This window comes from Petromyzon marinus, chromosome 21 (genome assembly GCF_048934315.1).
Source record: "Petromyzon marinus isolate PM22_M1 ecotype Great Lakes invasive population chromosome 21, UKy_Petmar_22M1.pri1.0, whole genome shotgun sequence".
NCBI classification, from domain to species: Eukaryota; Metazoa; Chordata; class Hyperoartia; order Petromyzontiformes; family Petromyzontidae; genus Petromyzon; species Petromyzon marinus.
The window spans coordinates 12,060,937-12,085,897 of NC_133687.1; the positions used below are offsets into that span (position 1 = coordinate 12,060,937).

The 24,961-nt window shown below is 49.9% G+C and overlaps 1 protein-coding gene and 1 long non-coding RNA gene across 2 annotated transcripts; both read left to right on the plus strand.

Moving 5' to 3' along the window:
* Positions 1-1,252: 1,252 nt before the first annotated feature.
* LOC116944380 (beta-galactoside alpha-2,6-sialyltransferase 2) lies at positions 1,253-13,372 on the plus strand. Its single transcript, XM_032957959.2, has 5 exons — positions 1,253-1,992; positions 6,026-6,123; positions 8,984-9,085; positions 11,595-11,772; positions 12,190-13,372. Exons 1-5 carry the CDS (start codon positions 1,296-1,298, stop codon positions 12,438-12,440), a joined length of 1,326 nt encoding a protein of 441 aa, XP_032813850.1. The 5' UTR covers positions 1,253-1,295; the 3' UTR covers positions 12,441-13,372.
* A 3,213-nt stretch (positions 13,373-16,585) lies between these two features.
* LOC142925576 (uncharacterized) lies at positions 16,586-20,273 on the plus strand. Its single transcript, XR_012942538.1, has 2 exons — positions 16,586-19,177; positions 19,371-20,273. It is a non-coding gene; the product is annotated as an uncharacterized LOC142925576 (long non-coding RNA).
* The last annotated feature ends 4,688 nt before the right edge of the window (positions 20,274-24,961 follow it).

Here is a 24,961-nt window from a genome sequence, read left to right on the forward strand (position 1 = left end):
CGCAATTTTATATTTTGAACGGTTTCTGAATGGCATGCACAAACATTATGGGACACTTAAAATCGAGATTTGGGGGCCTTAAAATAAAAAATATCGGATTTTTAGTGTGGGTTGTGTCCTAAAAGATACCTATGTACCAAATTTCAGCTTTCTAACTTATACCCTCGAGGAATTTGAGACATACAGATTAAGGTATTTATTTATATAGATACAAGCCCGGCGTTCCGTTTGTCCGTCAACTAAATTCTCAGAACTTTTCAGAAGGCCCGAATCTAAAAGTTATAGAAAGTGGACCTCCCCCCACGAGATGCTTGGGGAAAAAGTTGATCCGACGGTTTCCAAAAATTGTCGACCACCCGCCCACCCAGAAAAAATCAATGTATTTTGTTGGCAAAAATACCTACACAGCCTACATACAATATACAGTAGTGTCTACTGTAGAGTCAGTAGTATCTACTATAGAGTCAGTAGTATCTACTATAGAGTCAGTATGTGTCTACTATAGAGTCAGTAGTATCTACTATAGAGTCAGTATGTGTCTACTATAGAGTCAGTAGTGTCTACTATAGAGTCAGTAGTGTCTACTATAGAGTCAGTAGTATCTACTATAGAGTCAGTAGTGTATACTATAGAGTCAGTAGTATCTACTATAGAGTCAGTAGTGTCTACCATAGAGTCAGTAGTGTCTACCATAGAGTCAGTAGTATCTACTATAGAGTCAGTAGTGTCTACCATAGAGTCAGTAGTATCTACTATAGAGTCAGTAGTATCTACTATAGAGTCAGTAGTATCTACTATAGAGTCAGTATTATCTACTATAGAGTCAGTAGTGTCTACTATAGAGTCAGTAGTGTCTACTATAGAGTCAGTAGTGTCTACTATAGAGTCAGTAGTATCTACGGCGATATTGTCGTGGCATAAATGTTGACCATGATGCCAGCCCACAATTTACGACTTTTCTCGAGTGACCACAGCAGTATCGATATTTCATGGACTCCAAAACGTATCGTTGCACTCAGACACGTGCGTGCGTGTGTGCCGTGTGCGTTTTCTTCACCATCGCCTGGCCGGGAACCGTGCCAATGTTGAGAGGCGGTACGAGGGGACTGCAGGGAGCGCATCAGAAGCACGCTGACAATGAAACATAAACCCACGCGCATCCCTTTTTCCACTTGCACATTCGAGTCGTGCCGTGGCCCTGCCGAGCCCTCCGCTAGCAGTGGTGTGAGCAAGCAATTGCAAGGCCGCACCTTTTCCCTTTATCTAATGCCGTATCTATAATCAATACCCGTGCCATGCTGACGCGCGCGCTCGCGAGGCCACGTGTCATCTGTCTCAGGCAGTGCCTGTTCCCAATATCGTCTCAGATGCGTATCGGGGTGTTTGTATTCGGCGTTGCAACATCCCTCGTCACCCATCGGGCTTCCCATACGTTAGCGCAGACCTTCACGATGAGCGGCCGTTACTACACGGCTCTGTGTCTCCTCCAAACCTGCCACGTGCTCTTCCACCTCGTCCAACTCCCCGACGCTCGACCCCCTCCTCTGCCTCCTCCTGCCCTTCATCGCCACCAGCCGGGACGCGTCGCCGACATCCTCGTGCCGGAGTCGAACCCGGCGCGCGGGGCTCCGCGGCTCGAGCGGGAGGACCCCCCCGCCTACCGGGCGATGGTCCGGGCGTGGGAAGAATGGAGGGCGATGATGGAGACAGCGGAGGAAAGAGGGGAAGAGAGGCGGGAGGGGGGGAAGAGTGGCGGGGATTGGGGGCGATGCCCCGTGCCGCCCCGCCAGCAGCAGCTGTGCGCGCTGCGACACTTGGCCGGTGACAGCGGCACCGAGCTCCTGGACGCCGAGTCGCCGTTACCGTGGCCGGGAGCTCTGCCCGCCCGCTCGCTCGCTCGCTCGCTGGAGGCGGAGGGCAGGGGGTGGAGGAGGTGTGCCGTGGTGACGAACTCGGCCTCGCTGCTCGCGGCTGAGATGGGAGCCGAGATCGGTGAGTGATCAGCCTTGACATCACGGAGGACGGGAAGAGGTTCAGCAGACGCAAAGCGGACAGCGATAAACGGCACGACGTGAATTAATACGAGTTCGTAGATTTTACTGGAATGAGCGAGGTTGTGTGCGTGTGTGGGTGGGAGGGGGGGGGAACTTGGGAAGAGAATCGATGTCTAGGGGATTTCAAAGTGCGAGAGAAGAAGCAGACACACACGTGTTCTGACCTGGCAGTGTGGTGAGTGGGTGGGTGAGTGAGTGGGTGGGTGAGTGGGTGGGTGAGTGAGTGGGTGAATGAGTGAATGGTTGGGTGAGTGGGTGGGTGGGTGGGTGAGTGGGTGAGTGGGTGGGTGGGTGAGTGAGTGGGTGAATGAGTGAATGGTTGGGTGAGTGAGTGGGTGGCTGATTGAATGGTTGGGTGAGTGGGTGGGTGAGTGAGTGGGTGAATGAGTGAATGGTTGGGTGAGTGAGTGGGTGGCTGAGTGAGTGGTTGGGTGAGTGGGTGGGTGAGTGAGTGGGTGGCTGAGTGAATGGTTGGGTGAGTGAGTGGGTGGCTGAGTGAGTGGTTGGGTGAGTGAGTGGGTGGCTGAGTGAGTGGTTGGGTGAGTGGGTGGGTGAGTGGGTGAATGAGTGAATGGTTGGGTGAGTGAGTGGGTGGCTGAGTGAATGGTTGGGTGAGTGAGTGGGTGGCTGAGTGAGTGGTTGGGTGAGTGGGTGGGTGGGTGAGTGGGTGAGTGGGTGAATGGTTGCGTGAGTGAGTGGGTGGCTGAGTGAATGGTTGGGTGAGTGAGTGGGTGGCTGAGTGAATGGTTGGGTGAGTGAGTGGGTGGCTGAGTGAGTGGTTGGGTGAGTGAGTGGGTGGCTGAGTGAGTGGTTGGGTGAGTGGGTGGGTGGGTGAGTGGGTGAATGAGTGAATGGTTGGGTGAGTGAGTGGGTGGATGAGTGAATGGTTGGGTGAGTGAGTGGGTGGCTGAGTGAGTGGTTGGGTGAGTGGGTGGGTGGGTGAGTGGGTGAATGAGTGAATGGTTGGGTGAGTGAGTGGGTGGCTGAGTGAATGGTTGGGTGAGTGAGTGGGTGGCTGAGTGAGTGGTTGGGTGAGTGAGTGGGTGGCTGAGTGAGTGGTTGGGTGAGTGGGTGGGTGGGTGAGTGGGTGAATGAGTGAATGGTTGGGTGAGTGAGTGGGTGGCTGAGTGAATGGTTGGGTGAGTGAGTGGGTGGCTGAGTGAGTGGTTGGGTGAGTGGGTGGGTGGGTGAGTGGGTGAATGAGTGAATGGTTGGGTGAGTGAGTGGGTGGCTGAGTGAATGGTTGGGTGAGTGAGTGGGTGGCTGAGTGAGTGGTTGGGTGAGTGAGTGGGTGGCTGAGTGAGTGGTTGGGTGAGTGGGTGGGTGGGTGAGTGGGTGAATGAGTGAATGGTTGGGTGAGTGAGTGGGTGGCTGAGTGAATGGTTGGGTGAGTGAGTGGGTGGCTGAGTGAGTGGTTGGGTGAGTGGGTGGGTGGGTGAGTGGGTGAATGAGTGAATGGTTGGGTGAGTGAGTGGGTGGCTGAGTGAATGGTTGGGTGAGTGAGTGGGTGGCTGAGTGAGTGGTTGGGTGAGTGGGTGGGTGAGTGAGTGGGTGGCTGAGTGAATGGTTGGGTGAGTGAGTGGGTGGCTGAGTGAGTGGTTGGGTGAGTGGGTGGGTGAGTGAGTGGGTGGCTGAGTGAATGGTTGGGTGAGTGAGTGGGTGGCTGAGTGAATGGTTGGGTGAGTGAGTGGGTGGCTGAGTGAGTGGTTGGGTGAGTGAGTGGGTGGCTGAGTGAGTGGTTGGGTGAGTGGGTGGGTGAGTGGGTGAATGAGTGAATGGTTGGGTGAGTGAGTGGGTGGCTGAGTGAATGGTTGGGTGAGTGAGTGGGTGGCTGAGTGAGTGGTTGGGTGAGTGGGTGGGTGGGTGAGTGGGTGAGTGGGTGAATGGTTGCGTGAGTGAGTGGGTGGCTGAGTGAATGGTTGGGTGAGTGAGTGGGTGGCTGAGTGAATGGTTGGGTGAGTGAGTGGGTGGCTGAGTGAGTGGTTGGGTGAGTGGGTGGGTGGCTGAGTGAGTGGTTGGGTGAGTGGGTGGGTGAGTGAGTGGGTGGGTGAGTGAATGGTTGGGTGAGTGAGTGGGTGGCTGAGTGAGTGGTTGGGTGAGTGAGTGGGTGGCTGAGTGAGTGGTTGGGTGAGTGGGTGGGTGGGTGAGTGGGTGAATGAGTGAATGGTTGGGTGAGTGAGTGGGTGGGTGAGTGAATGGTTGGGTGAGTGAGTGGGTGGCTGAGTGAGTGGTTGGGTGAGTGAGTGGGTGGCTGAGTGAGTGGTTGGGTGAGTGGGTGGGTGAGTGAGTGGGTGGCTGAGTGAATGGTTCGGTGAGTGAGTGGGTGGCTGAGTGAGTGGTTGGGTGAGTGAGTGGGTGGCTGAGTGAGTGGTTGGGTGAGTGAGTGGGTGGCTGAGTGAATGGTTGGGTGAGTGAGTGGGTGGCTGAGTGAGTGGTTGGGTGAATGAGTGGGTGGCTGAGTGAGTGGTTGGGTGAGTGAGTGGGTGGCTGAGTGAGTGGTTGGGTGAGTGAGTGGGTGGCTGAGTGAGTGGTTGGGTGAGTGAGTGGGTGGCTGAGTGAGTGGTTGGGTGAGTGAGTGGGTGGCTGAGTGAGTGGTTGGGTGAGTGAGTGGTTGGCTGAGTGAGTGGTTGGGTGAGTGGGTGGGTGAGTGGGTGAATGAGTGAATGGTTGGGTGAGTGAGTGGGTGGCTGAGTGAATGGTTGGGTGAGTGAGTGGGTGGCTGAGTGAGTGGTTGGGTGAGTGGGTGGGTGGGTGAGTGGGTGAGTGGGTGAATGGTTGCGTGAGTGAGTGGGTGGCTGAGTGAATGGTTGGGTGAGTGAGTGGGTGGCTGAGTGAGTGGTTGGGTGAGTGAGTGGGTGGCTGAGTGAGTGGTTGGGTGAGTGGGTGGGTGAGTGAGTGGGTGGCTGAGTGAATGGTTCGGTGAGTGAGTGGGTGGCTGAGTGAGTGGTTGGGTGAGTGAGTGGGTGGCTGAGTGAGTGGTTGGGTGAGTGAGTGGGTGGCTGAGTGAATGGTTGGGTGAGTGAGTGGGTGGCTGAGTGAGTGGTTGGGTGAATGAGTGGGTGGCTGAGTGAGTGGTTGGGTGAGTGAGTGGGTGGCTGAGTGAATGGTTGGGTGAGTGAGTGGGTGGCTGAGTGAGTGGTTGGGTGAGTGAGTGGGTGGCTGAGTGAGTGGTTGGGTGAGTGAGTGGGTGGCTGAGTGAGTGGTTGGGTGAGTGAGTGGGTGGCTGAGTGAATGGTTGGGTGAGTGAGTGGGTGGCTGAGTGAGTGGTTGGGTGAGTGAGTGGGTGGCTGAGTGAGTGGTTGGGTGAGTGTGTTGTTCGTGACCTGCAGCGTGGAGGTTGAACAAAGTGTGATGAACGAGACGAAGCGGTGTCTGGAAGACGGATTCCCCACCACGGGGGGTGGAATCAAGAAGTCGAGTCCACGACATCGGGAACCGTGGTGATAATTAGCAACGTCCGAGTGAAAGGAATGTGACTAACCGCTCGTGAGCGAGTGACCAGAGCGAAGCAGTTTCACACCAAATGCAGCCTATTACAGCCAACGAACAGTATTTGCTATGGAGAAGGGCCGTTTACCGATACGGCGCCTGTAATATATATTACTTAGAAGCAGTGCTGTTGACAAGCGCGTTGAGTTGTTTTTTGATAGATGGAAGCGAAGAGGTGAAGGTGCAGCTCTGCGATGAACTCGCTCACGTTACTTCTGAATTTGAGCCGATATTTCATTCACCCCTACTGTATGTACGGTTTATATATATACGCATTTTTTTTTGGCCATGAATCCGTGAGCCCCTGAGCTAGTTAGGGTGCTCAGCTTTTGCTTTAGTTGCCGATGACGCGGAGCGCCGCTCCCCGTCATCATGAGCATATTGGTCCGTGCTGTTTATTTATAGTCACTATGTATCTTTGTATTTCCGTGCCGAGCACGTGTATTTATGTAACTTTGTATTTGTGCGTCGACCACGTGCAGATTCTCACGACGCCGTCCTGCGATTCAACACGGCTCCCACCACGGGATACGAGCGACACGTGGGCAGCAAGACGACAGTCCGCCTAATCAACTCAATGGTGACGTTATCCCCCGTGCACTGTGGTGATGATGATGATGGATGATACTGTAATACTTTAAATTTACGAAGCGTCATTCACGCATCTCAAAACGCCGCTTCATTGAACCATGGTCAAGCGGGAAGGCAGCCAACACCGGCACCAACAATTGGCAACGCTTTGTGGTCCTATACTGGACGTTTGACCAATTTTATAACGAGTGTTTATGCAGGGTGCTTCAGAAATAAAATGTTCACACTTCTGAGAATTTGCAACAACGCCACGTGACACGTGCTGCCGCCTCCGGGCTCAGGAGATCACCTGGAGAAAATCCCAGGCCACGTGTTGACAACGATGGCGAACACGTGGGAGACTCTTGGACTTTCTGAAGCTATTAACATTACATTTGTTATCACGTCACCGTGTATTATCCATTAAAATCGATGGTCCCATGTAAGCGTTCAAACATTGTATTTGAAGCACCCTGTATATGTGGGAGGAACACGAAGCACATGCGGGAACCCCACGAGTGAGAGGGGGTGGAGGAGGGGTCGGAAGGATAACACGCAGTCCTCCTACACATGGATAGTCACCCACTCGCTGGACCGCCATACCCCTGGCAGGCCGGGAGATGGTGATCTCGTCGTCCCACGGGGTAAGGAGTTTCACGCCTCCACCGTGCTGGGTTACAGGCCACGTCCGGTCGAGCCACGGGACTCTCGAGACGGGCACCTTGATCATTTTCCGCGGAGGGTGCGATTTTGTGCATTTTCCCAATTGTGTAATTTACGAGTAATTAAAGTGTTTTTTTTTTAAAAGCAGGACCCTGACGCCTGCCACAGATGGGATACTTGTTGTCGAATAACCTCACGAGGATGTTTAACATCCACCCTAAAGCAGACGACGCGCACAGTATTAGTATCATGGTTGATACTCCCGCAGTATTAACCAGGGCAGCTGCTGGGGCTCAAACCACGAATCCGACGGGGCCAAGCGCTCAACCGCTCGGCTGCGTAACCGTCCCGAAACACTCTCCGTGATTCCATTGCTAACGGCCGCTCAGTCAATCCACTGCTGGCTGATGACCTCCTCGTTCCTGGTACGTACGTCTCACCTCAATCCATCTCGGGATTATTGTCTATAAATCGTTCTCGTCTGTCATCTCGCTAGGGGTTCATATATTGATAGAGGCTGCCCCCCCCTCCCCAATAAAAATCTATTCCTGCTTTTGCAACTCCCCCTGCCTCCTCTAATGGACCAGTAGCACCCCCCCCCCCATCTCGCACGTGGTGGTGCAATCATCGCCTCCCTGTGCCTGCCCCTGAGCCCGATTCCCAAGCTGCCTTGGGCCTCGGAACTGATGGATACGAGCTGCACGTGGAGTGCCCAGAGGCCGTCGGTTCTATTCCTTCTCTCGGCGCGGCAAACTGTTTATTTTTTTGTTTATTTTTTTAACAAACGTCAAAAAGGCCCTGCACGTAAAAAAAAAACGGCCAGCAACACGCAGAGTTTCAATGGTTGTACTAGATATGAGGGTTTCTTGAATTGAGCATCGTGATAAGTGCTCGAGAGAAGAGACGGTGGGCGATGATGACGGCGATGATGATGCTGGGAAGGAATCCCAAAGTGAAGAACCTTCAGATTTATCTGTTGCTACCTGCGGTGTGGCGAATGCGTGGGTGAGTGAGTGGGTGGGTAAAGTTGCCGTCCATGAATGACGTCACGCACCTAGTGGGCGGGGGGGGTGTCAGACATTTGTGACGATGTGTGACGAGGAAAAGGGGGAGAGGGGGTTGAGAAATGTGACGTCACATCAAAATGCGCAACTTTAAATAAATATAGACAACACGTTCTACTTAATTAAATAGACTTTTTAATAAATATTTTATCCTACAACATCAGAGTGCAGCGCCACATTAAATACGCAACTACAATGACAATAGTTTAAAGCGATTTGAAGCATGTTTTATTTTCAAAATGGAAATATGGTTTTGGGGACGGGAGGGGGGGGCAGAGCTTTGTGACGTCATACTTGAGGGGGGGGGGGTCTGACTTTTTGTGACGCCGTGTGACGAGGAGGAGGAGGAGGGGGGGTAAAAAAAATCGCCCAAAATCGCGTGACGTCATTTACGGACGGCCCCTAAAGCGTGAGTACGCTCACCCCTTCCAACACGTCCGATCGGCGTGGAAGAGCTGGCCAAGTTCCCGCTCGCTAGCGAGGGGCTCTCCGTCGCTCCCTGCAATCGAGGGCCCCTTCCGCCGGCAAGTGGCGTGAGCGAGCACTTTGCAGGGCTGCGCCTTTGCCTTCTTCTCCCTCAAAACTTTCCCGCCAATCACCTCAAAAGCCCCGCCTCGCGGACCAATCACCGTGGAGAGGCCTCTTCACTTCAATCGTGAGGAGACCTCGGCTTTATTTTAGAATATAATAATAGGTTTTTTTACACTTCAGTTTTGTTGCAAGAAAAGAGGGTAAAAAAAAACCTATTATTATACTTTGCTACTGGCAAAGGAGGCCTCGTGATTTTATTTCAGAATAGCCGTGAGGCTCAAGGGGTAGCGCGTTCGCAGCTCCTCGCCGAGGTTCGTGGTTCGAAACCGGAATGTTGCCCTGGTTAATGCTGCCGTGGGTTCATTTGCGCTGTCTGCTTCACTCACAGCGCAGCTTAAACATCACGCGGCAACCATTCGAACAGAGTCTTGGCACTTACGTGCTATAGCGTCAGCGTCCACATTTTTGTTGCCATGAATTAAAAAAATAATTACGCCACCGATTAATCAATTTTCTCGCCGCCGATGCGTGTGTAACGTCGGCGCCTCCCTTCGTGATGTGCCAAATACAACAACCACATGCGCGTGACCCTTGCCATAATCGCGCGCGCAGGTGGTGACGCGCAAAAAGTTTAACTTTCACACGGACCCGCTCTACAAAGACGTCATTCTGGTTCTGTGGGACACTCCTCCTCCAAACTGCGACGTGTCCTTGGTACCGACTCACACACACACAACACATACACACACGAGCGGCAACAACAACAACAACACACACGAGCGGTAACAACAACAACACACACACGAGCGGCAACAACAACACACACGAGCGGAAACAACAACACACACACGAGCGGTAACAACAACACACACGAGCAGCAACAACAACACACACGAGCGGCAACAACAACACACACACACGAGCAACAACAACACACACACACACACGAGCAACAACAACAACAACACACACGAGCGGCAACAACAACACACACACACACACGAGCGGCAACAACAACACACACACACAACAACACACACACACGAGCAACAACAACAACAACACACACACACGAGCAACAACAACAACAACACACACGAGCGGCAACAACAACACACACACACGAGCGGCAACAACAACACACACGAGCAACAACAACACACACAACACACACACGAGCAGAATTTTGTGGCGTTGTGCTGTTAGCGGCGAGTAGCATCACCTAATGAGGAGGGTGTTGTGTCCAGCACCACGCCCGGCCGCCTTTGTCTCCCCAGTTGGCGCGACGTTTACACATCGCGCCAGGTACTCGTTTGAGGCTGAGTCGACCTAGGGGAGGACCAGGACCGATTAAAATCATCGTCACCGATTGTTGGCCGTGAACAGGAATCGAACTCGGTTCACCATGGTTCATAGCGCTAACCGCTACACTATCGCTGCGCACACACGCACCGCTTGAAAGTTGGTTCTGCAACTTAATTTGGCTAAATTCCAGGTCTATAAATGTTCATTGTTAGGTTTGTCTGTCACGCGCCGATCATTGGTTGCTCTCACGAGGCAGAGAGGGTGGAGAATGCGATGTCCTCCGCTGTGCGTTGGACTGGAGGTCCCCTTGAAGAAGGGATCTCGGAAATAGTTCTGTGATGTCCGCTTCCGCGAGCAGTTCTCGAGGCGAAGAGTCGTAGATTCACGACTGGATCATTCGTCTTGCGGCGTTAAATCGATACCACGATCGGCGTGACGTGACACAGATTGCACGATCGGAAAACAATTTGTTGGGAGTTTGTCTTGAAGCCAACTTTTCCGTTACCGGAAATTGGCGTTAACATTGATTTGTGTTCGTGTGCTGTTTTCTTAATGATCCGTGTTTGGTTGCTTTTACTATGATTATTTAAGTTTGGTTGGTGCCATGGTTTCTCTCTGCTTCGTTGCTGTGCTTTGCATTTCTGTTTTTTTGTTTGTGGAGACTCAGGTCCGTCACCTTTTCAACTTAAGACTCTCCTGGCCTCTCGAGCTATCACCTTGTTAAACAAATACACTTGAAGATATGTATTCTTGGTTCTTTCGGTAAAGTCACGTAGAAGGGAAACAATTAAATTATAAAACAATACAATTCTCATGACGGTTCGACTGCAACACAAGCAATAATCATCAGGTGTGAAAACCACAGCAAGAAAATTTGAAAAAGTGGCGTTTTTTTAACATTTGCACCACGGAGAGCGATTTGACAGTTTGTTCAGATGGACGAGTCAATCTATGTTCGGAAAAGAGGAGGGGGGAGACAAAAAATAATGGATGTGGTCTGAAAGCCATCGTAAGCGTGAACAATCAATTATGACCCGTAATGGTTTATCAAATCCTTCCAATGATTGCTAAGCCAGAATCCATCTTCTCGGTTGAAATTGTCTCTGTGTTTGTATATGTGGATAGCCTCATGAACGAATCTATCATGGTAGCCAGATGGCTTGCAGAGAACCTCTGTCTTGTAGAAGTCAATGTCACGTGAGCCCACTGAATTATAACAGTGATCTGCCACGGCCGAGGTGTTGGTCCTACACTTGAAGATGTGACCTGTCGGCTCAGACATTAGAGCTGTTGCTTCACATCCAGGCAGCCGCCCGTGACCAGGCCTCGGGTGTTTCTTTGAAGTGTAGAGAAATTCAATCTTGATTCTAGATTTGAAGTTTTCGTGACAGCAAGGATACATACTCTTTGGTTCTTTCGGTAAAGTCACGTAGGTGAAAAAAATAATCATAAATAAAAATAAATGAATCACGACGTTTCGATCGCAACACAAGCAATCATCATCAGGCGTGACAACCACAGCAAGGACATTTTTTACTGACTTTACCGAAAGAACCAAAGATTAAATTCAATCTTGATTTGAAGATAAATTATTGCCTGAGCACGGTCACCAATGACTGCACAACAACAACAAAACCCCCAATCGCATTACATTTGATTTCGCACTTAATTTGGCTAAATTCCAGCTCAGAGATATGCCAAGCGCTTCCCTCTCCCGAGTAAACCAGAAGGTCACGTAATCGTATCCATGACATTGTCAACACGAGGGACTTGCACTGCTCTGTAAGAATTTCCGAACGGTCTCTTTCCTCGTCTCTGCAACATGGCACCGTCAGCACAATGGGGACAACGATTGTGACCCCGCACGAGTGTCTCTGAACGCCCTCTCTTCCACCACTGCTGCTGCCCCGTTTGACAGTGGTACCGCAACAGGAACGCGCCGTTCTTCGACGCCTACGTGGCTCATCGGCGCCAGCGTCCTCGCCAGCACTTCTACCTGCTACACCCTCGCTTCGTGCGCGGCGCCTGGGGCCTCGTGCAGGAGAACCTGGGCCGGTGCCACGGCCGCCAGACCCCCACGTCCTCGGGGTTCCTGGGTACGAGGGCGCAGGGATATGACAGCGAACAACGACAAAAAAAAAACTGGTGGCCCCGCAAGCACGGGCCGCGCTTTAACGATGACTCGGCATCGGTGGGGCGCCTGCCCCCGGGATCCGCGGCCCGGATTTTGCGGAGGGTCCCGTGGGAGGCGCAAAGTCGGCGAGACGCACGGACGCGGCCACATGCTGCCGGATGTGGATGTGTAAAAAATACAAAAAACTATAATTTTGTTGCGTGGAGAGACACATATGGAAAGTAGTTGTGTTGTCTGCCGATTAACTTTGTCCCCATATTTACATGCATTCGTGTGGAGACAAGCGTGGGCTGGCATTCCACCTGCTTCTCAGCCACACCGCGGCTCTTAACCCCCTACGCACCCGGTCAAGCCTCGTCTTCTTCAACTGACCCCGCAGGCGTGATGCTGATGATGTCGCTGTGCGAGGAAGTGGACGTCTACGATTACATCCCCCCGCAAGGACGAGCGTCGCGCCGCTGTCACTACTTCGAGCCGGGCGATGACCCGGCGTGCTCCATGGGGGGCCGCCACCCCATCACCAGCGAGAAGCTGTTCGCGCTGCGCCTCTCAGCGCACGCGGCCGAGCGAGCCTTCAGCAGCGGTCGCCTCCACCTGCCCGGCCTCAACAAGCTCACCTGTCCACACTGACCGGCCTCACCTGCCCGCACTTCGCTCCGTGGAACTTACCAACCGGTTAAACCTCTGCTATCCAGACTCGCCAGCCTTACACCTCCTCTCACCTGGTTCCGTCAAAACAACCGACCAAGCCCACCTACCCTTTGGGACCTCGCCTGCCCACACTTAGCTCTGTGACACGATACACCAACCATTGGGCGGCAGGGTGATGGAACAGAGGTAACACTCGTGCCTTACAGTAAGAGGTTCCTGGGTTAGACTCCTGACTCGGGCGCCTTTCTCTGTATAGTCTGTATGTTCTCCCCTGTTCTGGATGATTTTCCTCCCACGCTCTTTAGTTTCATCTCAGAGCTATCGGAAACATCATTGGTGTTTGCCAAAATACACCTCGATGCTTCTAACTTACCTGCAAAAGTAGACAATTGGGATTGCATATAGCATCATCACCCACTACTGCAAAGAACTTGGCAAGATCCTCCACAGAAAGAGTCTTGATATCAATGAGGCTCTCCTGGTAAGCAATCATAACTAACCTCATCTGCCCAGATTCTGCAATCCAACCAACCAGCCTCATGGTGGACACTATTTATGGTGGACACCACACATGGTGTACACTGCCCCATGCGCCCTTAGCTCACGAAGTAAATGGGCACTTGAACAAAAGCAGCGGTGCTCGGTATAGCTCTTTAGACTCAGCTCGGTAAGAGCACGGAGAGGTGAGATCAGCGCATTAAAGATCTCCGCTGTGGGATGTTCCAAACCGGAGATGCACTTCACAACTCCCGTGATGTCTCCCATTGACTCCCATGTAATGTAGAACCTCAGAACCGTACGACCGAAAAACGAGTGCCATGCAACCAGTGGAACGGTCTTCGACGAACGAAATGCAACGGTGTAAGGAAAACGCCTGGCGTGGGTGACAATAAAAGATGCTCCGTGGCCGATTTGCGCTGTAAATTTTTATTCACGGATTGTCGAGCACCAAAAGCACCGCGGTGAGGAACCATGTTAGCCTATAAGGTCCCACCATTGAAGGTGAGGTGAGAATCCGCGCGGCAACAGTGAAGCGCACTGCGTTTCCGAACAGTGCGCTTCAAATCGGCAAAAACAAAAAGCCACAGTCCGCATCGGCTTCCATACAAACCGACGTAACCGGATCCACAAGGCACACATACAAAGTGCTACGTGCTGTTCGGCTGAGTTTCAAAGACGCAGAGCACGATCCATGTACGATTTGTGCCTCCCGAGAAACCGTGTATACATGGATTTGTTGTTCCCCCATTCAACCCTATGTGGAACATTTTACGGCTAATGATGGGTCTTTGTTCGGGCGTTTCTAGACGGGTGTCGATCCCTTCAATCGAGGAGTTACATTATCCCAGGCTGCTCTCTATAATCCCATGAACATTTCGGAAGGAAAAGGGCCAGACACTCCTGAAAATTACATTGAAAATACGACGCGCGATAAGCAAATGAGGTGCAGTCTCGTCAAAATCGTGTTTTATATCTCCAGAACCTGACATTCTACAGACTCGAGCCATAAACCCATCAATTCGTCTCGTCGAGCTGTGGATGTTGTTAAATACCGCGTTGGTTTACTCAGCATATCACTTGCTAAGCTAAGGAGTCTCCATTGCATTGCAGGGAGTCCTAAAACCACACTCCGGAGTTCAAATTCCAACACCATGGAGCTAGGACTCTCAAAAGAGTCCCAGTTCCCTATACCCCTAAGTGTGATTAAAGTTAAGAGTTAGGGTCTAGGGTTGGGCTTCCCGAAAAACCCTGTATATATTTTTGTATTTTCCCATTTATCCCTATGGGGGGGGGGGGGGTGGACAGCTACCATTCTTGGATGTTTTAATCGAAAAGAGACCAGATGGCTCAATGGGCCACTCTGTCTACAGTAAAGCAACCCATACGGATGCCTACCTAAAACCTGACTCCTGACTCCCACCCCCATCCATCCCAGAAGAATTCCCTCATAAAAACTCTACACCATAAAGCTCGATGTATTTCCGACCATCATCTCGCCAGTGAACTGGAACACGTACACCAAGCCCTCAAGATGAATGGATATTCAGACTACACAATCCGTAAAGCTATCACCCCAACCTTTTGGAAAGAACCATCTGAGGACCCAATCAAAACCATCACCTTGCCATACATAGCAGGGGTCACCAAAAATATTTCCAAAATCATGAGCAAACACAAGGTGCAGGTTCGATTTAACACAGAACAAAAAATTCATGATCTGATCCCATCTGTGAAGGATGTGATCCGTGGCATTCTATACCCCGGCGTCTACAAACTAAGCTGTGTCTGCGGCAGTAGTTACGTTGGGGAAATTAAGCGACATATCTCGGACCGTGTTCGGGAACATAAGGCAGACATGAAACACGGTAGGACCAATACCTCGGCCGTGGCTGATCATTGTTTTAATGCGGTGGGCTCACACGAAATTTATTTATCTAAGACGAAGGTACTTTGCCAACCCACTGGCTATCAACAAAGATTAGCTCATGAAGCCATCCATATATACAGACATAGACACCATTTCAACTGAGAAGATGGGTACAAACTCAGAAATCACTGGAAGGACATTATCAACCAGTTTAAGTCATAACTGGCTGTAATGTTTCCATTTTAGACCTGGCAGCCCATTAATTGGTGGAAGCCCACCACCAGGACCATCACTGCCCACTACTACGATCACCACGAGCAGTAGCCCTGTATTGGTGGAAGCCCACCACCTGCACCGTCGCTGCCCTCTACGAGTACCTTCACTTACATTAACATTTACTGCCCCGCCCATTCTGATGATACTTCGGCTACGCCCATTTCAAACCTTTATAAACAGTTTGCCTCTAGAGGCTAACCCCCTGATAATGACCGCTTGTGTTGTGATCGAAACGTCGTGTTTTTTTGTTATTTTCTTTGAACCTATCTACGTGACTTTACCGAAAAACCCAAAGAATATGAACTTACAAGTGTCGCTCAAAAATGTGGTACATGTCCTAGGGCTCGCATAATGTGCATGCATAATGTACATTGACTCATTAATCCCCCTCCCGACTTTGCTCAAGCCACCAGGGACTGGTGGCTACAGGAATGTTCGAGAAGGGAGCGTGGTCAGGTGACGAAAGAGGACAGTGGAGTCTGCCGGTAGAGCGAGCGTCCAGTGTCGGCGAGAATGATCGAGAAGGGGGGGCGTGGCCTCGTGTTAGTGTATAAGGGGGAGATGCGCGGGAGACACGGGGCTGTTGCAGTGGGATGTCTGCCTCATTTCAAGTGAACGTGTCTTCAATAAAGTGCCATCTCAAGAGAAGTGTGTCAAGTCGTCATTACATGTGTAGTGACATTGCAGGATGTCACTGTGTAATGCCGGCCCGAGAGAGGCACGGCGTGTGATGTATTGACATCGCGGATACCACGAGGATGTGGGTGCAGTACCGGCCCGAGAGGGGCTCAGTGAGCGCTGATCGTTAGCGCTGGATGGCATCACGCTTGGCGTGCAGTGCCGGCCCCTACAGGATAGGGTGTGGGAGTGCCGGCCGTGGAAATGGGGTTACTAAGGGCCGTGGCACTCTGGTTGACCCCAGAGGACACGTGACCGGTTAAGTCTACACAGGGGCCCCAAGTGGGGGCTAGGGGTGGTCACATGTCAGGGTCGAGATCCTGCTCGAGGATTCTGGAAGGTGGTCGTGGCTAAGGGCGGGGCCAGCCATGCTGCAGAGGATATAAGCCGGGTCCCCCAGAGGGACCGGCGCTGTTGTTCATCCTGAATAATCCTTCGTCTACGTTCTACATTCTGCAGAGTCTCCAACACGTGGACCTGGACCCAAGCTGTGGTCCGGTCCATTGTACGTTGTAATTAGTGTAGTTAGCCTGGCGGTCACCACCATAGGTTGTTATTCTGTTAACCCAAGTGTTGGTGTTAATAAATGTGTTGCCTCCAAAGAGTATGTCTGCGACTCAGTTGAATCCACTACACATGAACTAAACTAGAATATTGTTATATCTTGATTTAAAGCTTTCGTGACTGCAGGTATTCATATTCTTGGTTCTTTCGGTAAAGTCACGTAGAAGGGAAACAATAAAATAATAAAAATATAAAACAATATAATTCTCACGACGTCTCGACTGCAACACACATTTTCTTGCTGTGGTCTTCACACCTGATGATGATTGCTTGTGTTGCAGTCGAAACGTCGTGAGAATTTTATTGTTTTATATTTTTTATTATTTTATTGTTTCCCTTCTACGTGGTGACTTTACCGAAAGAAACTACAATATTGCTATATCTATGAATGTAGAAGAGCTGGGTTCATCAAAGGATTTGTCAGCCACTTTAATCTGAGATTATATGTTTTCATTTAAAAATGCGACCTCTGCTTGTATTGATGAGGGTTGGTATTCTTTCTCTGTTCATAATCATGTAGTTCAAGGTTATGGTTTCATACGTGAACACCACACATGCATTTCAACAGTTTCAAGTGCTTTAATAAATGGCTGATGTTCATGTGACGTGTGTTGCTTCTGTACACTGGGGCTGGAGATTCGCAAATGCTTCTCCCTGGGCTTGTAATTACCAACACTGTTCCGACATCGAGCATCTGTAATGAGAGCGCCATCTCCTGTATTATGTGGGGCGTTACTGGTTATGCAGTTACGGGTTTTCTGGGGTAGGGGTGGCATCTAGAGCAGGGATGTCCAAACTACGGCCCCTGGGCCAACTGCGGCCCGCAATCCATTTTTAATTGGCCCGTATCAAAGTTTAAAAATATAACAGACTATGGCCCACTGTATTGCACGTCTTAGTTTAAACACGAGGTGGCGCTATTGTATTGAACAAGGCAGCGTCTCCACAAAGCAAGCAATCGAGGAGAAAACATTTTTGCTCAGGGTCACCAGAAATGCCGGAACCGAAGAGACGCAAGATTGCAAGCGAGTGCAGAAAATTTCAGACTCGGTCGAAAAATGATTTTTTTTTTCATAGAAACCAAGGGGGAGTGTGCATGTTTGAGTTGTAATGAGAGTGTTGCCGTGATGAAAGAGTACAATGTACGACGGCATTATGAAACGAAATATCAGACCTTCACGTCCTACACTGGCGCCGAGCGGAGAGAGAAGGTAAAGCAATGGCAGCTTGCCTGCTAACGCAGCAGCAGGGTTTTTTCCGTGCTAACACAGCTCAAGAAAATGCAAAAATACCCAGTTATGAAGTAGCTCGGCTCATTGCCCTACACGGGAAACCTTTCTCAGACGGTGACTTCATCAAACAGCGCCTCACTAAAGTCGTGGGAATAATGTGCCCGGAGAAAATGCAGGATTTCAACGATGTTAGTATGTCCAGAAATACGGTTGTGCGCCGAATTGAAGACTTGTCGGCTCACTTAAAACAGCAAGTGTCAGATAAAGCTTGTGCTTTCGATTTTTACTCGATTGCATGTGATGAGAGCACAGATGCCACGGACACTGCACAGCTGTAAAAAAAAAATGCGGGGAGTTGATGATATTTTTTGCATTACGGAGGAACTGCTCGATCTTCGGAGTCTAAAGGGGACAACAACTGGGAAGGACATGTTTGAAGCTGTGTCAGATGCAATTGACCAGGCTGGACTTAAATGGGACAAGCTGTGTGGAATTACAACGGGTGGGGCTCCAGCAATGACAGGCGGGCGCAAAGGAACGGCCTCTATGGTGAGTGCCAAGGTGCAGGAGAGCGGAGGTGAGGCTGTCAAAATGGACTGTATCATCCACCAAGAAGCCCTCTGTGCCAAGATAATCCAGCTTGGCGATGTGATGAACACAGTTGTGAAAACGGTCAGCATAATTCGGGCACGAGGGCTTTACCACAGGGAATTTCAAGCGTTCCTCTCTGATGTCGATGCTGAATACGGGGACCTACTCTACCATTCTCAAGTGCGCTGGCTCAGTCGCGGCTCCGTGCTGCAGCGGTTTTATTTCCTGAGATCAAATATCGACAAGTTTTTGAAAGAAAAGGGCAGATCTCTCCATGAGATCAGTGACCCTCTATGGTTGGCAGACCTGGCTTTTTTAGTTGATCTCACTGAACATCTCAACACCCCGAACAAGAGACTACAAGGCAAAGAGCAGCTGGTACCACAGCTGTATGCGCACATGGAAGCATTCCGTGCGAAGCTCCGTCTCTTCGAGTCACAACTGCGCAACTTCAATGTAGCGCACTTCCCCACGCTGACCCAAATCAAATGCGCATTTCCAAATGCCAAGCTCTCTGCAAAAATGGGAGAATGTGTGTCTGTGATCACATCTCTCATGACAGAATTCAGTCAGCGCTTCCAAGATTTTTCTGTCATTGAGAAGGAAATCACATCGTTTGCGGCTCCGTTTTCAATGGATGCGAAAGAAGTGGAGGAGAGTCTGCAATTAGAACTGATCGAAATTCAGTGTGATGATTCTCTGAAGAATCAGCATCAGCTTATCTCCCTACCTGACTTCTACCGGAGCTTGGAAAAGGCCAAGTTTCCTCTGATGAGACGCCATGCAAAACAAATGATGAGTCTGTTCGGCTCAACATACATCTGTGAGCAGACATTCTCTCTGTTAACGCTGAACAAAAGCAGACTGAGAACCAGAACGACCGACAGCCATCTCCGTGACGTCCTTCGCATCTCAACCACCAAACTTACTCCTGACCTGCCAGCTATCCTTCACACCAAAGCGCATCATCACTGCTCCCACTGAGCGCAACATTATTCCCATTACAGGTGAGTTAAAAAACATGCACGCAGTTTTCATTTGTTAATAAGCCCAATTACTTAATAAATTCAGTCAATTAAAGTTGATGACAATTTTTAACAAACGTTAGTTTATGTGTTAACAAGCCCAATAATTTATTTGTGTAATAAGCTTGAAATATCCACATCCCCTATTTCTCTTCTTGTCTCTCCCTTCATACAGGACAATGAAGGGGGATCAGCACCCTAAGAACCAATCTGAGGCTGTCACTGAGAGAATGACCTGCCAACCTTTTTGTAAAAAATAAAACGAAAATCTATTATCTTCTAGGTTCTTTCGGTAAAGTCTGGACAGTCCTGTTCATTCACCTGAAGAAGGCTACTTGTGTTGTGGCCGAAACGTCGTGAGAATTTTATTTTATTATGTTTTATTTTTATTATTTTATTTCCATTCTACGTGACTTTACCGAAAAAACCAAGAAGATGAATCCCTGCAGTCACGAAAGCTTTAAATCGAAAATCTACTAATGGAGAACTATGATGGAGGCTTTTTTTCTTCAAACATGTCCAATTATCAAACGTAATTTACCTGCATTTAATTGATTTTGCCAATATTAGTGCATGAGAAGTGAGGCAGTATAACCCACCTCTAGTGAGTGGCCCAGTCCTTCGTATATTTTTCTGTATGTGGCCCTCGGGAAAAAAAAAGTTTGGACACTCCTGGTCTAGAGCAAAGGTGAAGGGACGGAGCCACCCGGGAAGCCTCTGGAACGTTCCCGAAGGTTCCATGAGGGGCGTGGCCAGAGGCGGGGCTTATCTGCCGGGGAGCGAATAGAAGCGGGGGCCGGAGCAAGGTGCGGGGTCGGTGCGTGAAGAATCAAGGGGAGCTCCCCGTCGCTGCTGCCCCGCCATCTCCATCGGCCACAGTGGCGGCTCGACCTCCAGTCACTCAACCGTTCCCTAGCCAGCGCCGTCAGCCGGCGGCGCGTTAGCGAGCGGGGTGAGCGCCACGTGGCGCGGGGCAGCGAAGCCGCCTGGGCGGCGATCATTCCGTAGTGAGAGAGAGAGAGACACGAGAGACAACCAAGCTGTACCAAAGATTTATTAATAAACGACCTAAAGTTCTTACCTGTGTCGGAGCCACTTATTACACATCCACACAACATCATGGATGCACGCCGGGTCCAAGCAAGAACACCTACTGGACTATATGGTGAGGGAATAGCAAATACAGGCCCAAATCCTTGAGACGAGGACCGACCGTGGAGCTGATCTGCCCACTGACCATCGGCTTGTCATCAGTAAAATACGCTTTGCCATTCTTCCACTGCGGTGGTGGATGTCCATCCAGGACCTCATTCAAAGCAAGTGACCCGATCTCAACTTGCTCATCATCGCTTTCAGATGGGGTTTGCATTGTCTCCTCCTGATGCCGAGGGGAAATGGGTGAGATTTAAGACTGTGACTCATGCAGTTGTTTTGGCAGATGCAGCTGTAGTCGCTACGTCAAAGTAATAACTTATTGCACTTTGTTTAACAGCATTGCTCAATTGAGTAAGAACTGCATTCGTGTTGTTGTCATGAGGCCATAAAATAAAGCGGTATATGTCTATGGTATATTAATTTGTATTCTTTATTTTAAAAAAATTATGCAATTGCCAAACTCACAAGCGGACGGTAGTGAGTGGCTAAGTAACAATTTTCCAATTATTATGCTCGTGATATGTGCATCGAAATGCGAGCATATGCAATCAATTATATAGGGGTTTTTATGCAAATTGTATGAAACGTATATGTATTCATGTATGCTCATACTCTTGAATGAACGAGATCTAATAAGTGCAATGGAGAAGATGTGATGGAAAGGAAGTGCCAAGAGTATACAAATGAGTTATGTTTATTTATTTTGAGTGACTTGCTTACATCTCTATTTTTACCCGCTTTCTATTAACTCAATCTGTCTGTTGTTGTATCCTCAAATCTTGTAACTCAATTTTAATTCACTTCCCAATGTGGTATCGACTGCAAATTTGGTATACTTATGTTATACTTATGACAATAACTATATTCTATCATTTTAAAAAAAATGTAAACGTTCTTTTTGTATATGTTATGTTTCGGCTTGGGTCTTAATTGTCCCACGCTCAACTCACGTTGGCCGTAAATCACCACGGCCCACTTACGTTGTGGCAAGCTTCGGGGCCACTTCCTGGGGTCGTGGAGTTCTTACATTACTACTACATTCCATAGAAGCGTGTTTTCAAAAAAAGTTTAAATTTAAATATTACTTATTACCCCTATTGTTTTTTTTTTGCATTGTCTGTAGTTGGAACTTACTGACCCGCCCCTACTAGACTCCTGTGGAGAAAAAAAACCGCTTCATAGCTCAAGGGATTCCTCCAGTTCAAACGAAGATTCTGGTTCTGTATACAGACGAGAAGGAAAGAGTCATCAAACTAAATAGTTTTATTTACCTGCATCATCAGCAACAGCAGCCATGTTCAATCTACTTGCTGGATGGTCTCTCATAAGCCGTTGCTATCTCTCGCGACCATTATGCACTGCAAAACAATGCGCCTAAGCATGTGCACACGAGCTGATTTCATCGCTCCGTCTCCACGATGAGCATCCTCTCGGAGCAGACGCGATCCAATCCTTTGGCTTCATGCCCTCACCCCGCGGCTATACCGATTCCGGACAATCGAACGCGAGCATCCATGGTTTTATTTCAGTTTCATCCTCTTGTCTTAAACGCTTACTGTGTATGCATCCGATCGTGCGCGTAGCAGGGAATCTGTTCTGCTCGATTCATGGCCATGTACTGGAAGCTCATTGAATACAGATGCGATACCATTGCACCACTGTAGATGCTATAGATACGTACCACTGCAGACACCACTTTACACCAACACGCCACATGTTAATACCATCCTATGGATTGCACAGGGAAGTGCTGCTGTAGTGAAATGGTTCGCACGCTGGATTGGTAATCCAGGAGGTCCCAGGTTCGTTCTCCCGGTGCGGCAGTGGGAAAAAGCTACGGGGGAAAGTCTATTAAACCCCCTCGCCCCTTCTCCAGACCCCCACAGCCCCCAACAGGTAGCTTGTGTTGTGGTCAACTGTGGGTACTTCCACGGCCAAATCTACTTTCTGGAGGCACTCTATCGTTGAACTCTGTAACTGGGTGAGCAGGGGTGAGCCGAGGTGGTGCAGGTTACATGAGCTAAGGGGGGGGGGGGAGGGGTGGGGAGAATCCCCCCCCCCCCCCACCAAAACGCTGCACGTGCCAAGTTGATTGACAGGAACCGAGATGCGAGATACGAATGTCTGCCGCCCAGCAAACAAACAGCTGCCTGGCTGCTAGGGAAGGAGAGCGAGAGAGAGAGAGAGGGGGCGTTGAGGTTCAGGATTAGATTTGTGGATTGAAGCGAGCAACGATAGACGATCGATGCCCAACCACGACCGCGGGACTCTGGGAAGATGACGAGCGACGTTTGCCGGTGGGGGTGCCTGGCGGCTCCGGGGCCTAAACTGCAGCCGTGTTGAGTTGTTCAACGTTGCGGTTGGAGACCTGTCGCCACGTGTCAGCAGCGTAAACTTCGTGACCACAACTTGCAGCTGCGCCGAGCTGTTGGATGTGTCGTTTGGAGGCCTCCACCAAGTACAAAGACCCCTTCGTTGTTTTGAAGTGGATAGGGGCCATCCGTAAATTACGTCACGCGATTTTGGACGAGTTTTGACCCCCCCCCCCCCCCCATCGTCACACAGCGTCACAAAGTCAGACCCCCCCCCCCTCGAATGTGACGTCACAAAGCTCTGCCCCCCCCCCCAAAAAAATGCTTTAAATCCGCTTTAAACTATTGTCATTGTAGTGCGTATTTAATGTGGCGCTGCACTCTGATGTTGTAGGAGAAAAAACATTTATTTAAAAAGTATATTTAATTAAGCAGAACGTATTTATTTAAAGTTGCGCATTTTGATTTGACGTCACATTTCGCAACACCCCCCCCCCCCTTGTCACACATCGTCACAAATGTCTGACACCCCCCCTCCCCCCAGGTGCGTGACGTCATTTATGAGTTCTGGTAATCCTTTGAGGCGGCCCAACGACCTTGGACTGCAGATTCGTGTGCCCTGCATTTAGGGCTGCCTCATCCCATTGCCCAAAAGTGGAGCGTGCGTGAGGCTTTGTACGAACGGTCGTCGAGTTTTCTACTGGGGGGAGGGGGGGGTCAATTGGAGACACCGTAAGCGGTGGGGGGTTCACGTGTCCACGTTCGCATTGGTGGCACGTACTACATGCAAGGCGCGTACACTCCATGCGGTTGAGGAACACGATGCATATTCAAATAAGGACTGTGTGACTTGGCACAAGGCAAACATTCAACGCGCTGTGCAAACTCGATTGCGCAATTGCGCAGGTGATTAAATATAAAGCTCGTGATATCGACTGAGACCATGGGAACGGGCTGTCTTGATTTTAATAACACGTGAACGCTTGGCCGACGCAGCGTGGCATGGCACACACACACACACGCGCTTAACCCAAGGGGGAGAGGTGGGGGAGGAGGGTTGGTGGTACACGAAGAGATCACGTGTCATGCACCCAGCCATACAGGTGTAAGGGTTCATGTGTCATACACCCAGTCATATAGGTATAAGAGTTCATGTGTCATACACCCAGCCCTACAGGTATAAGGGTTCATGTGTCATACACCCAGCCATACAGGTTTAAGAGTTCATGTGTCATACACCCAGCCCTACAGGTATAAGGGTTCATGTCTCATACACCCAGCCATACAGGTATAAGGGTTCATGTGTCATACACCCAGCCATACAGGTATAAGGGTTCATGTGTCATACACCCAGCCATACAGGTATAAGGGTTCATGTCTCATACACCCAGCCATACAGGTATAAGGGTTCATGTGTCATACACCCAGCCATACAGGTATAAGGGTTCATGTGTCATACACCCAGCCATACAGGTATAAGGGTTCATGTGTCATACACCCAGCCATACAGGTATAAGGGTTCATGTCTCATATACCCAGCCATACAGGTATAAGGGTTCATGTGTCATACACCCAGCCATACAGGTATAAGGGTTCATGTGTCATACACCCAGCCATACAGGTATAAGGGTTCATGTGTCATACACTCAGCCATACAGGTATAAGGGTTCATGTGTCATACACCCAGCCATACAGGTATAAGGGTTCATGTGTCATATACCCAGCCATACAGGTATAAGGGTTCATGTGTCATACACCCAGCCATACAGGTATAAGGGTTCATGTGTCATACACCCAGCCATACAGGTATAAGGGTTCATGTGTCATACACCCAGCCATACAGGTATAAGGGTTCATGTGTCATACACCCAGGCATACAGGTATAAGGGTTCATGTGTCATACACCCAGCCATACAGGTATAAGGGTTCATGTGTCATACACCCAGCCATACAGGTATAAGGGTTCATGTGTCATACACCCAGCCATACAGGTATAAGGGTTCATGTGTCATATACCCAGCCATACAGGTATAAGGGTTCATGTCTCATACACCCAGCCATACAGGTATAAGGGTTCATGTGTCATACACCCAGCCATACAGGTATAAGGGTTCATGTGTCATACACCCAGCCGTACTGGTATAAGGGTTCATGTATCATACACCCAGCCATACAGGTGTAAGGGTTCACGTGTCATACACCCAGCCATACAGGTGTAAGGGTTCACGTGTCATACACCCAGCCTTGCAGGTGTAGTGGGTTCACGGGACACGGAGACGGTGGAGTAGAGGCAGCACTG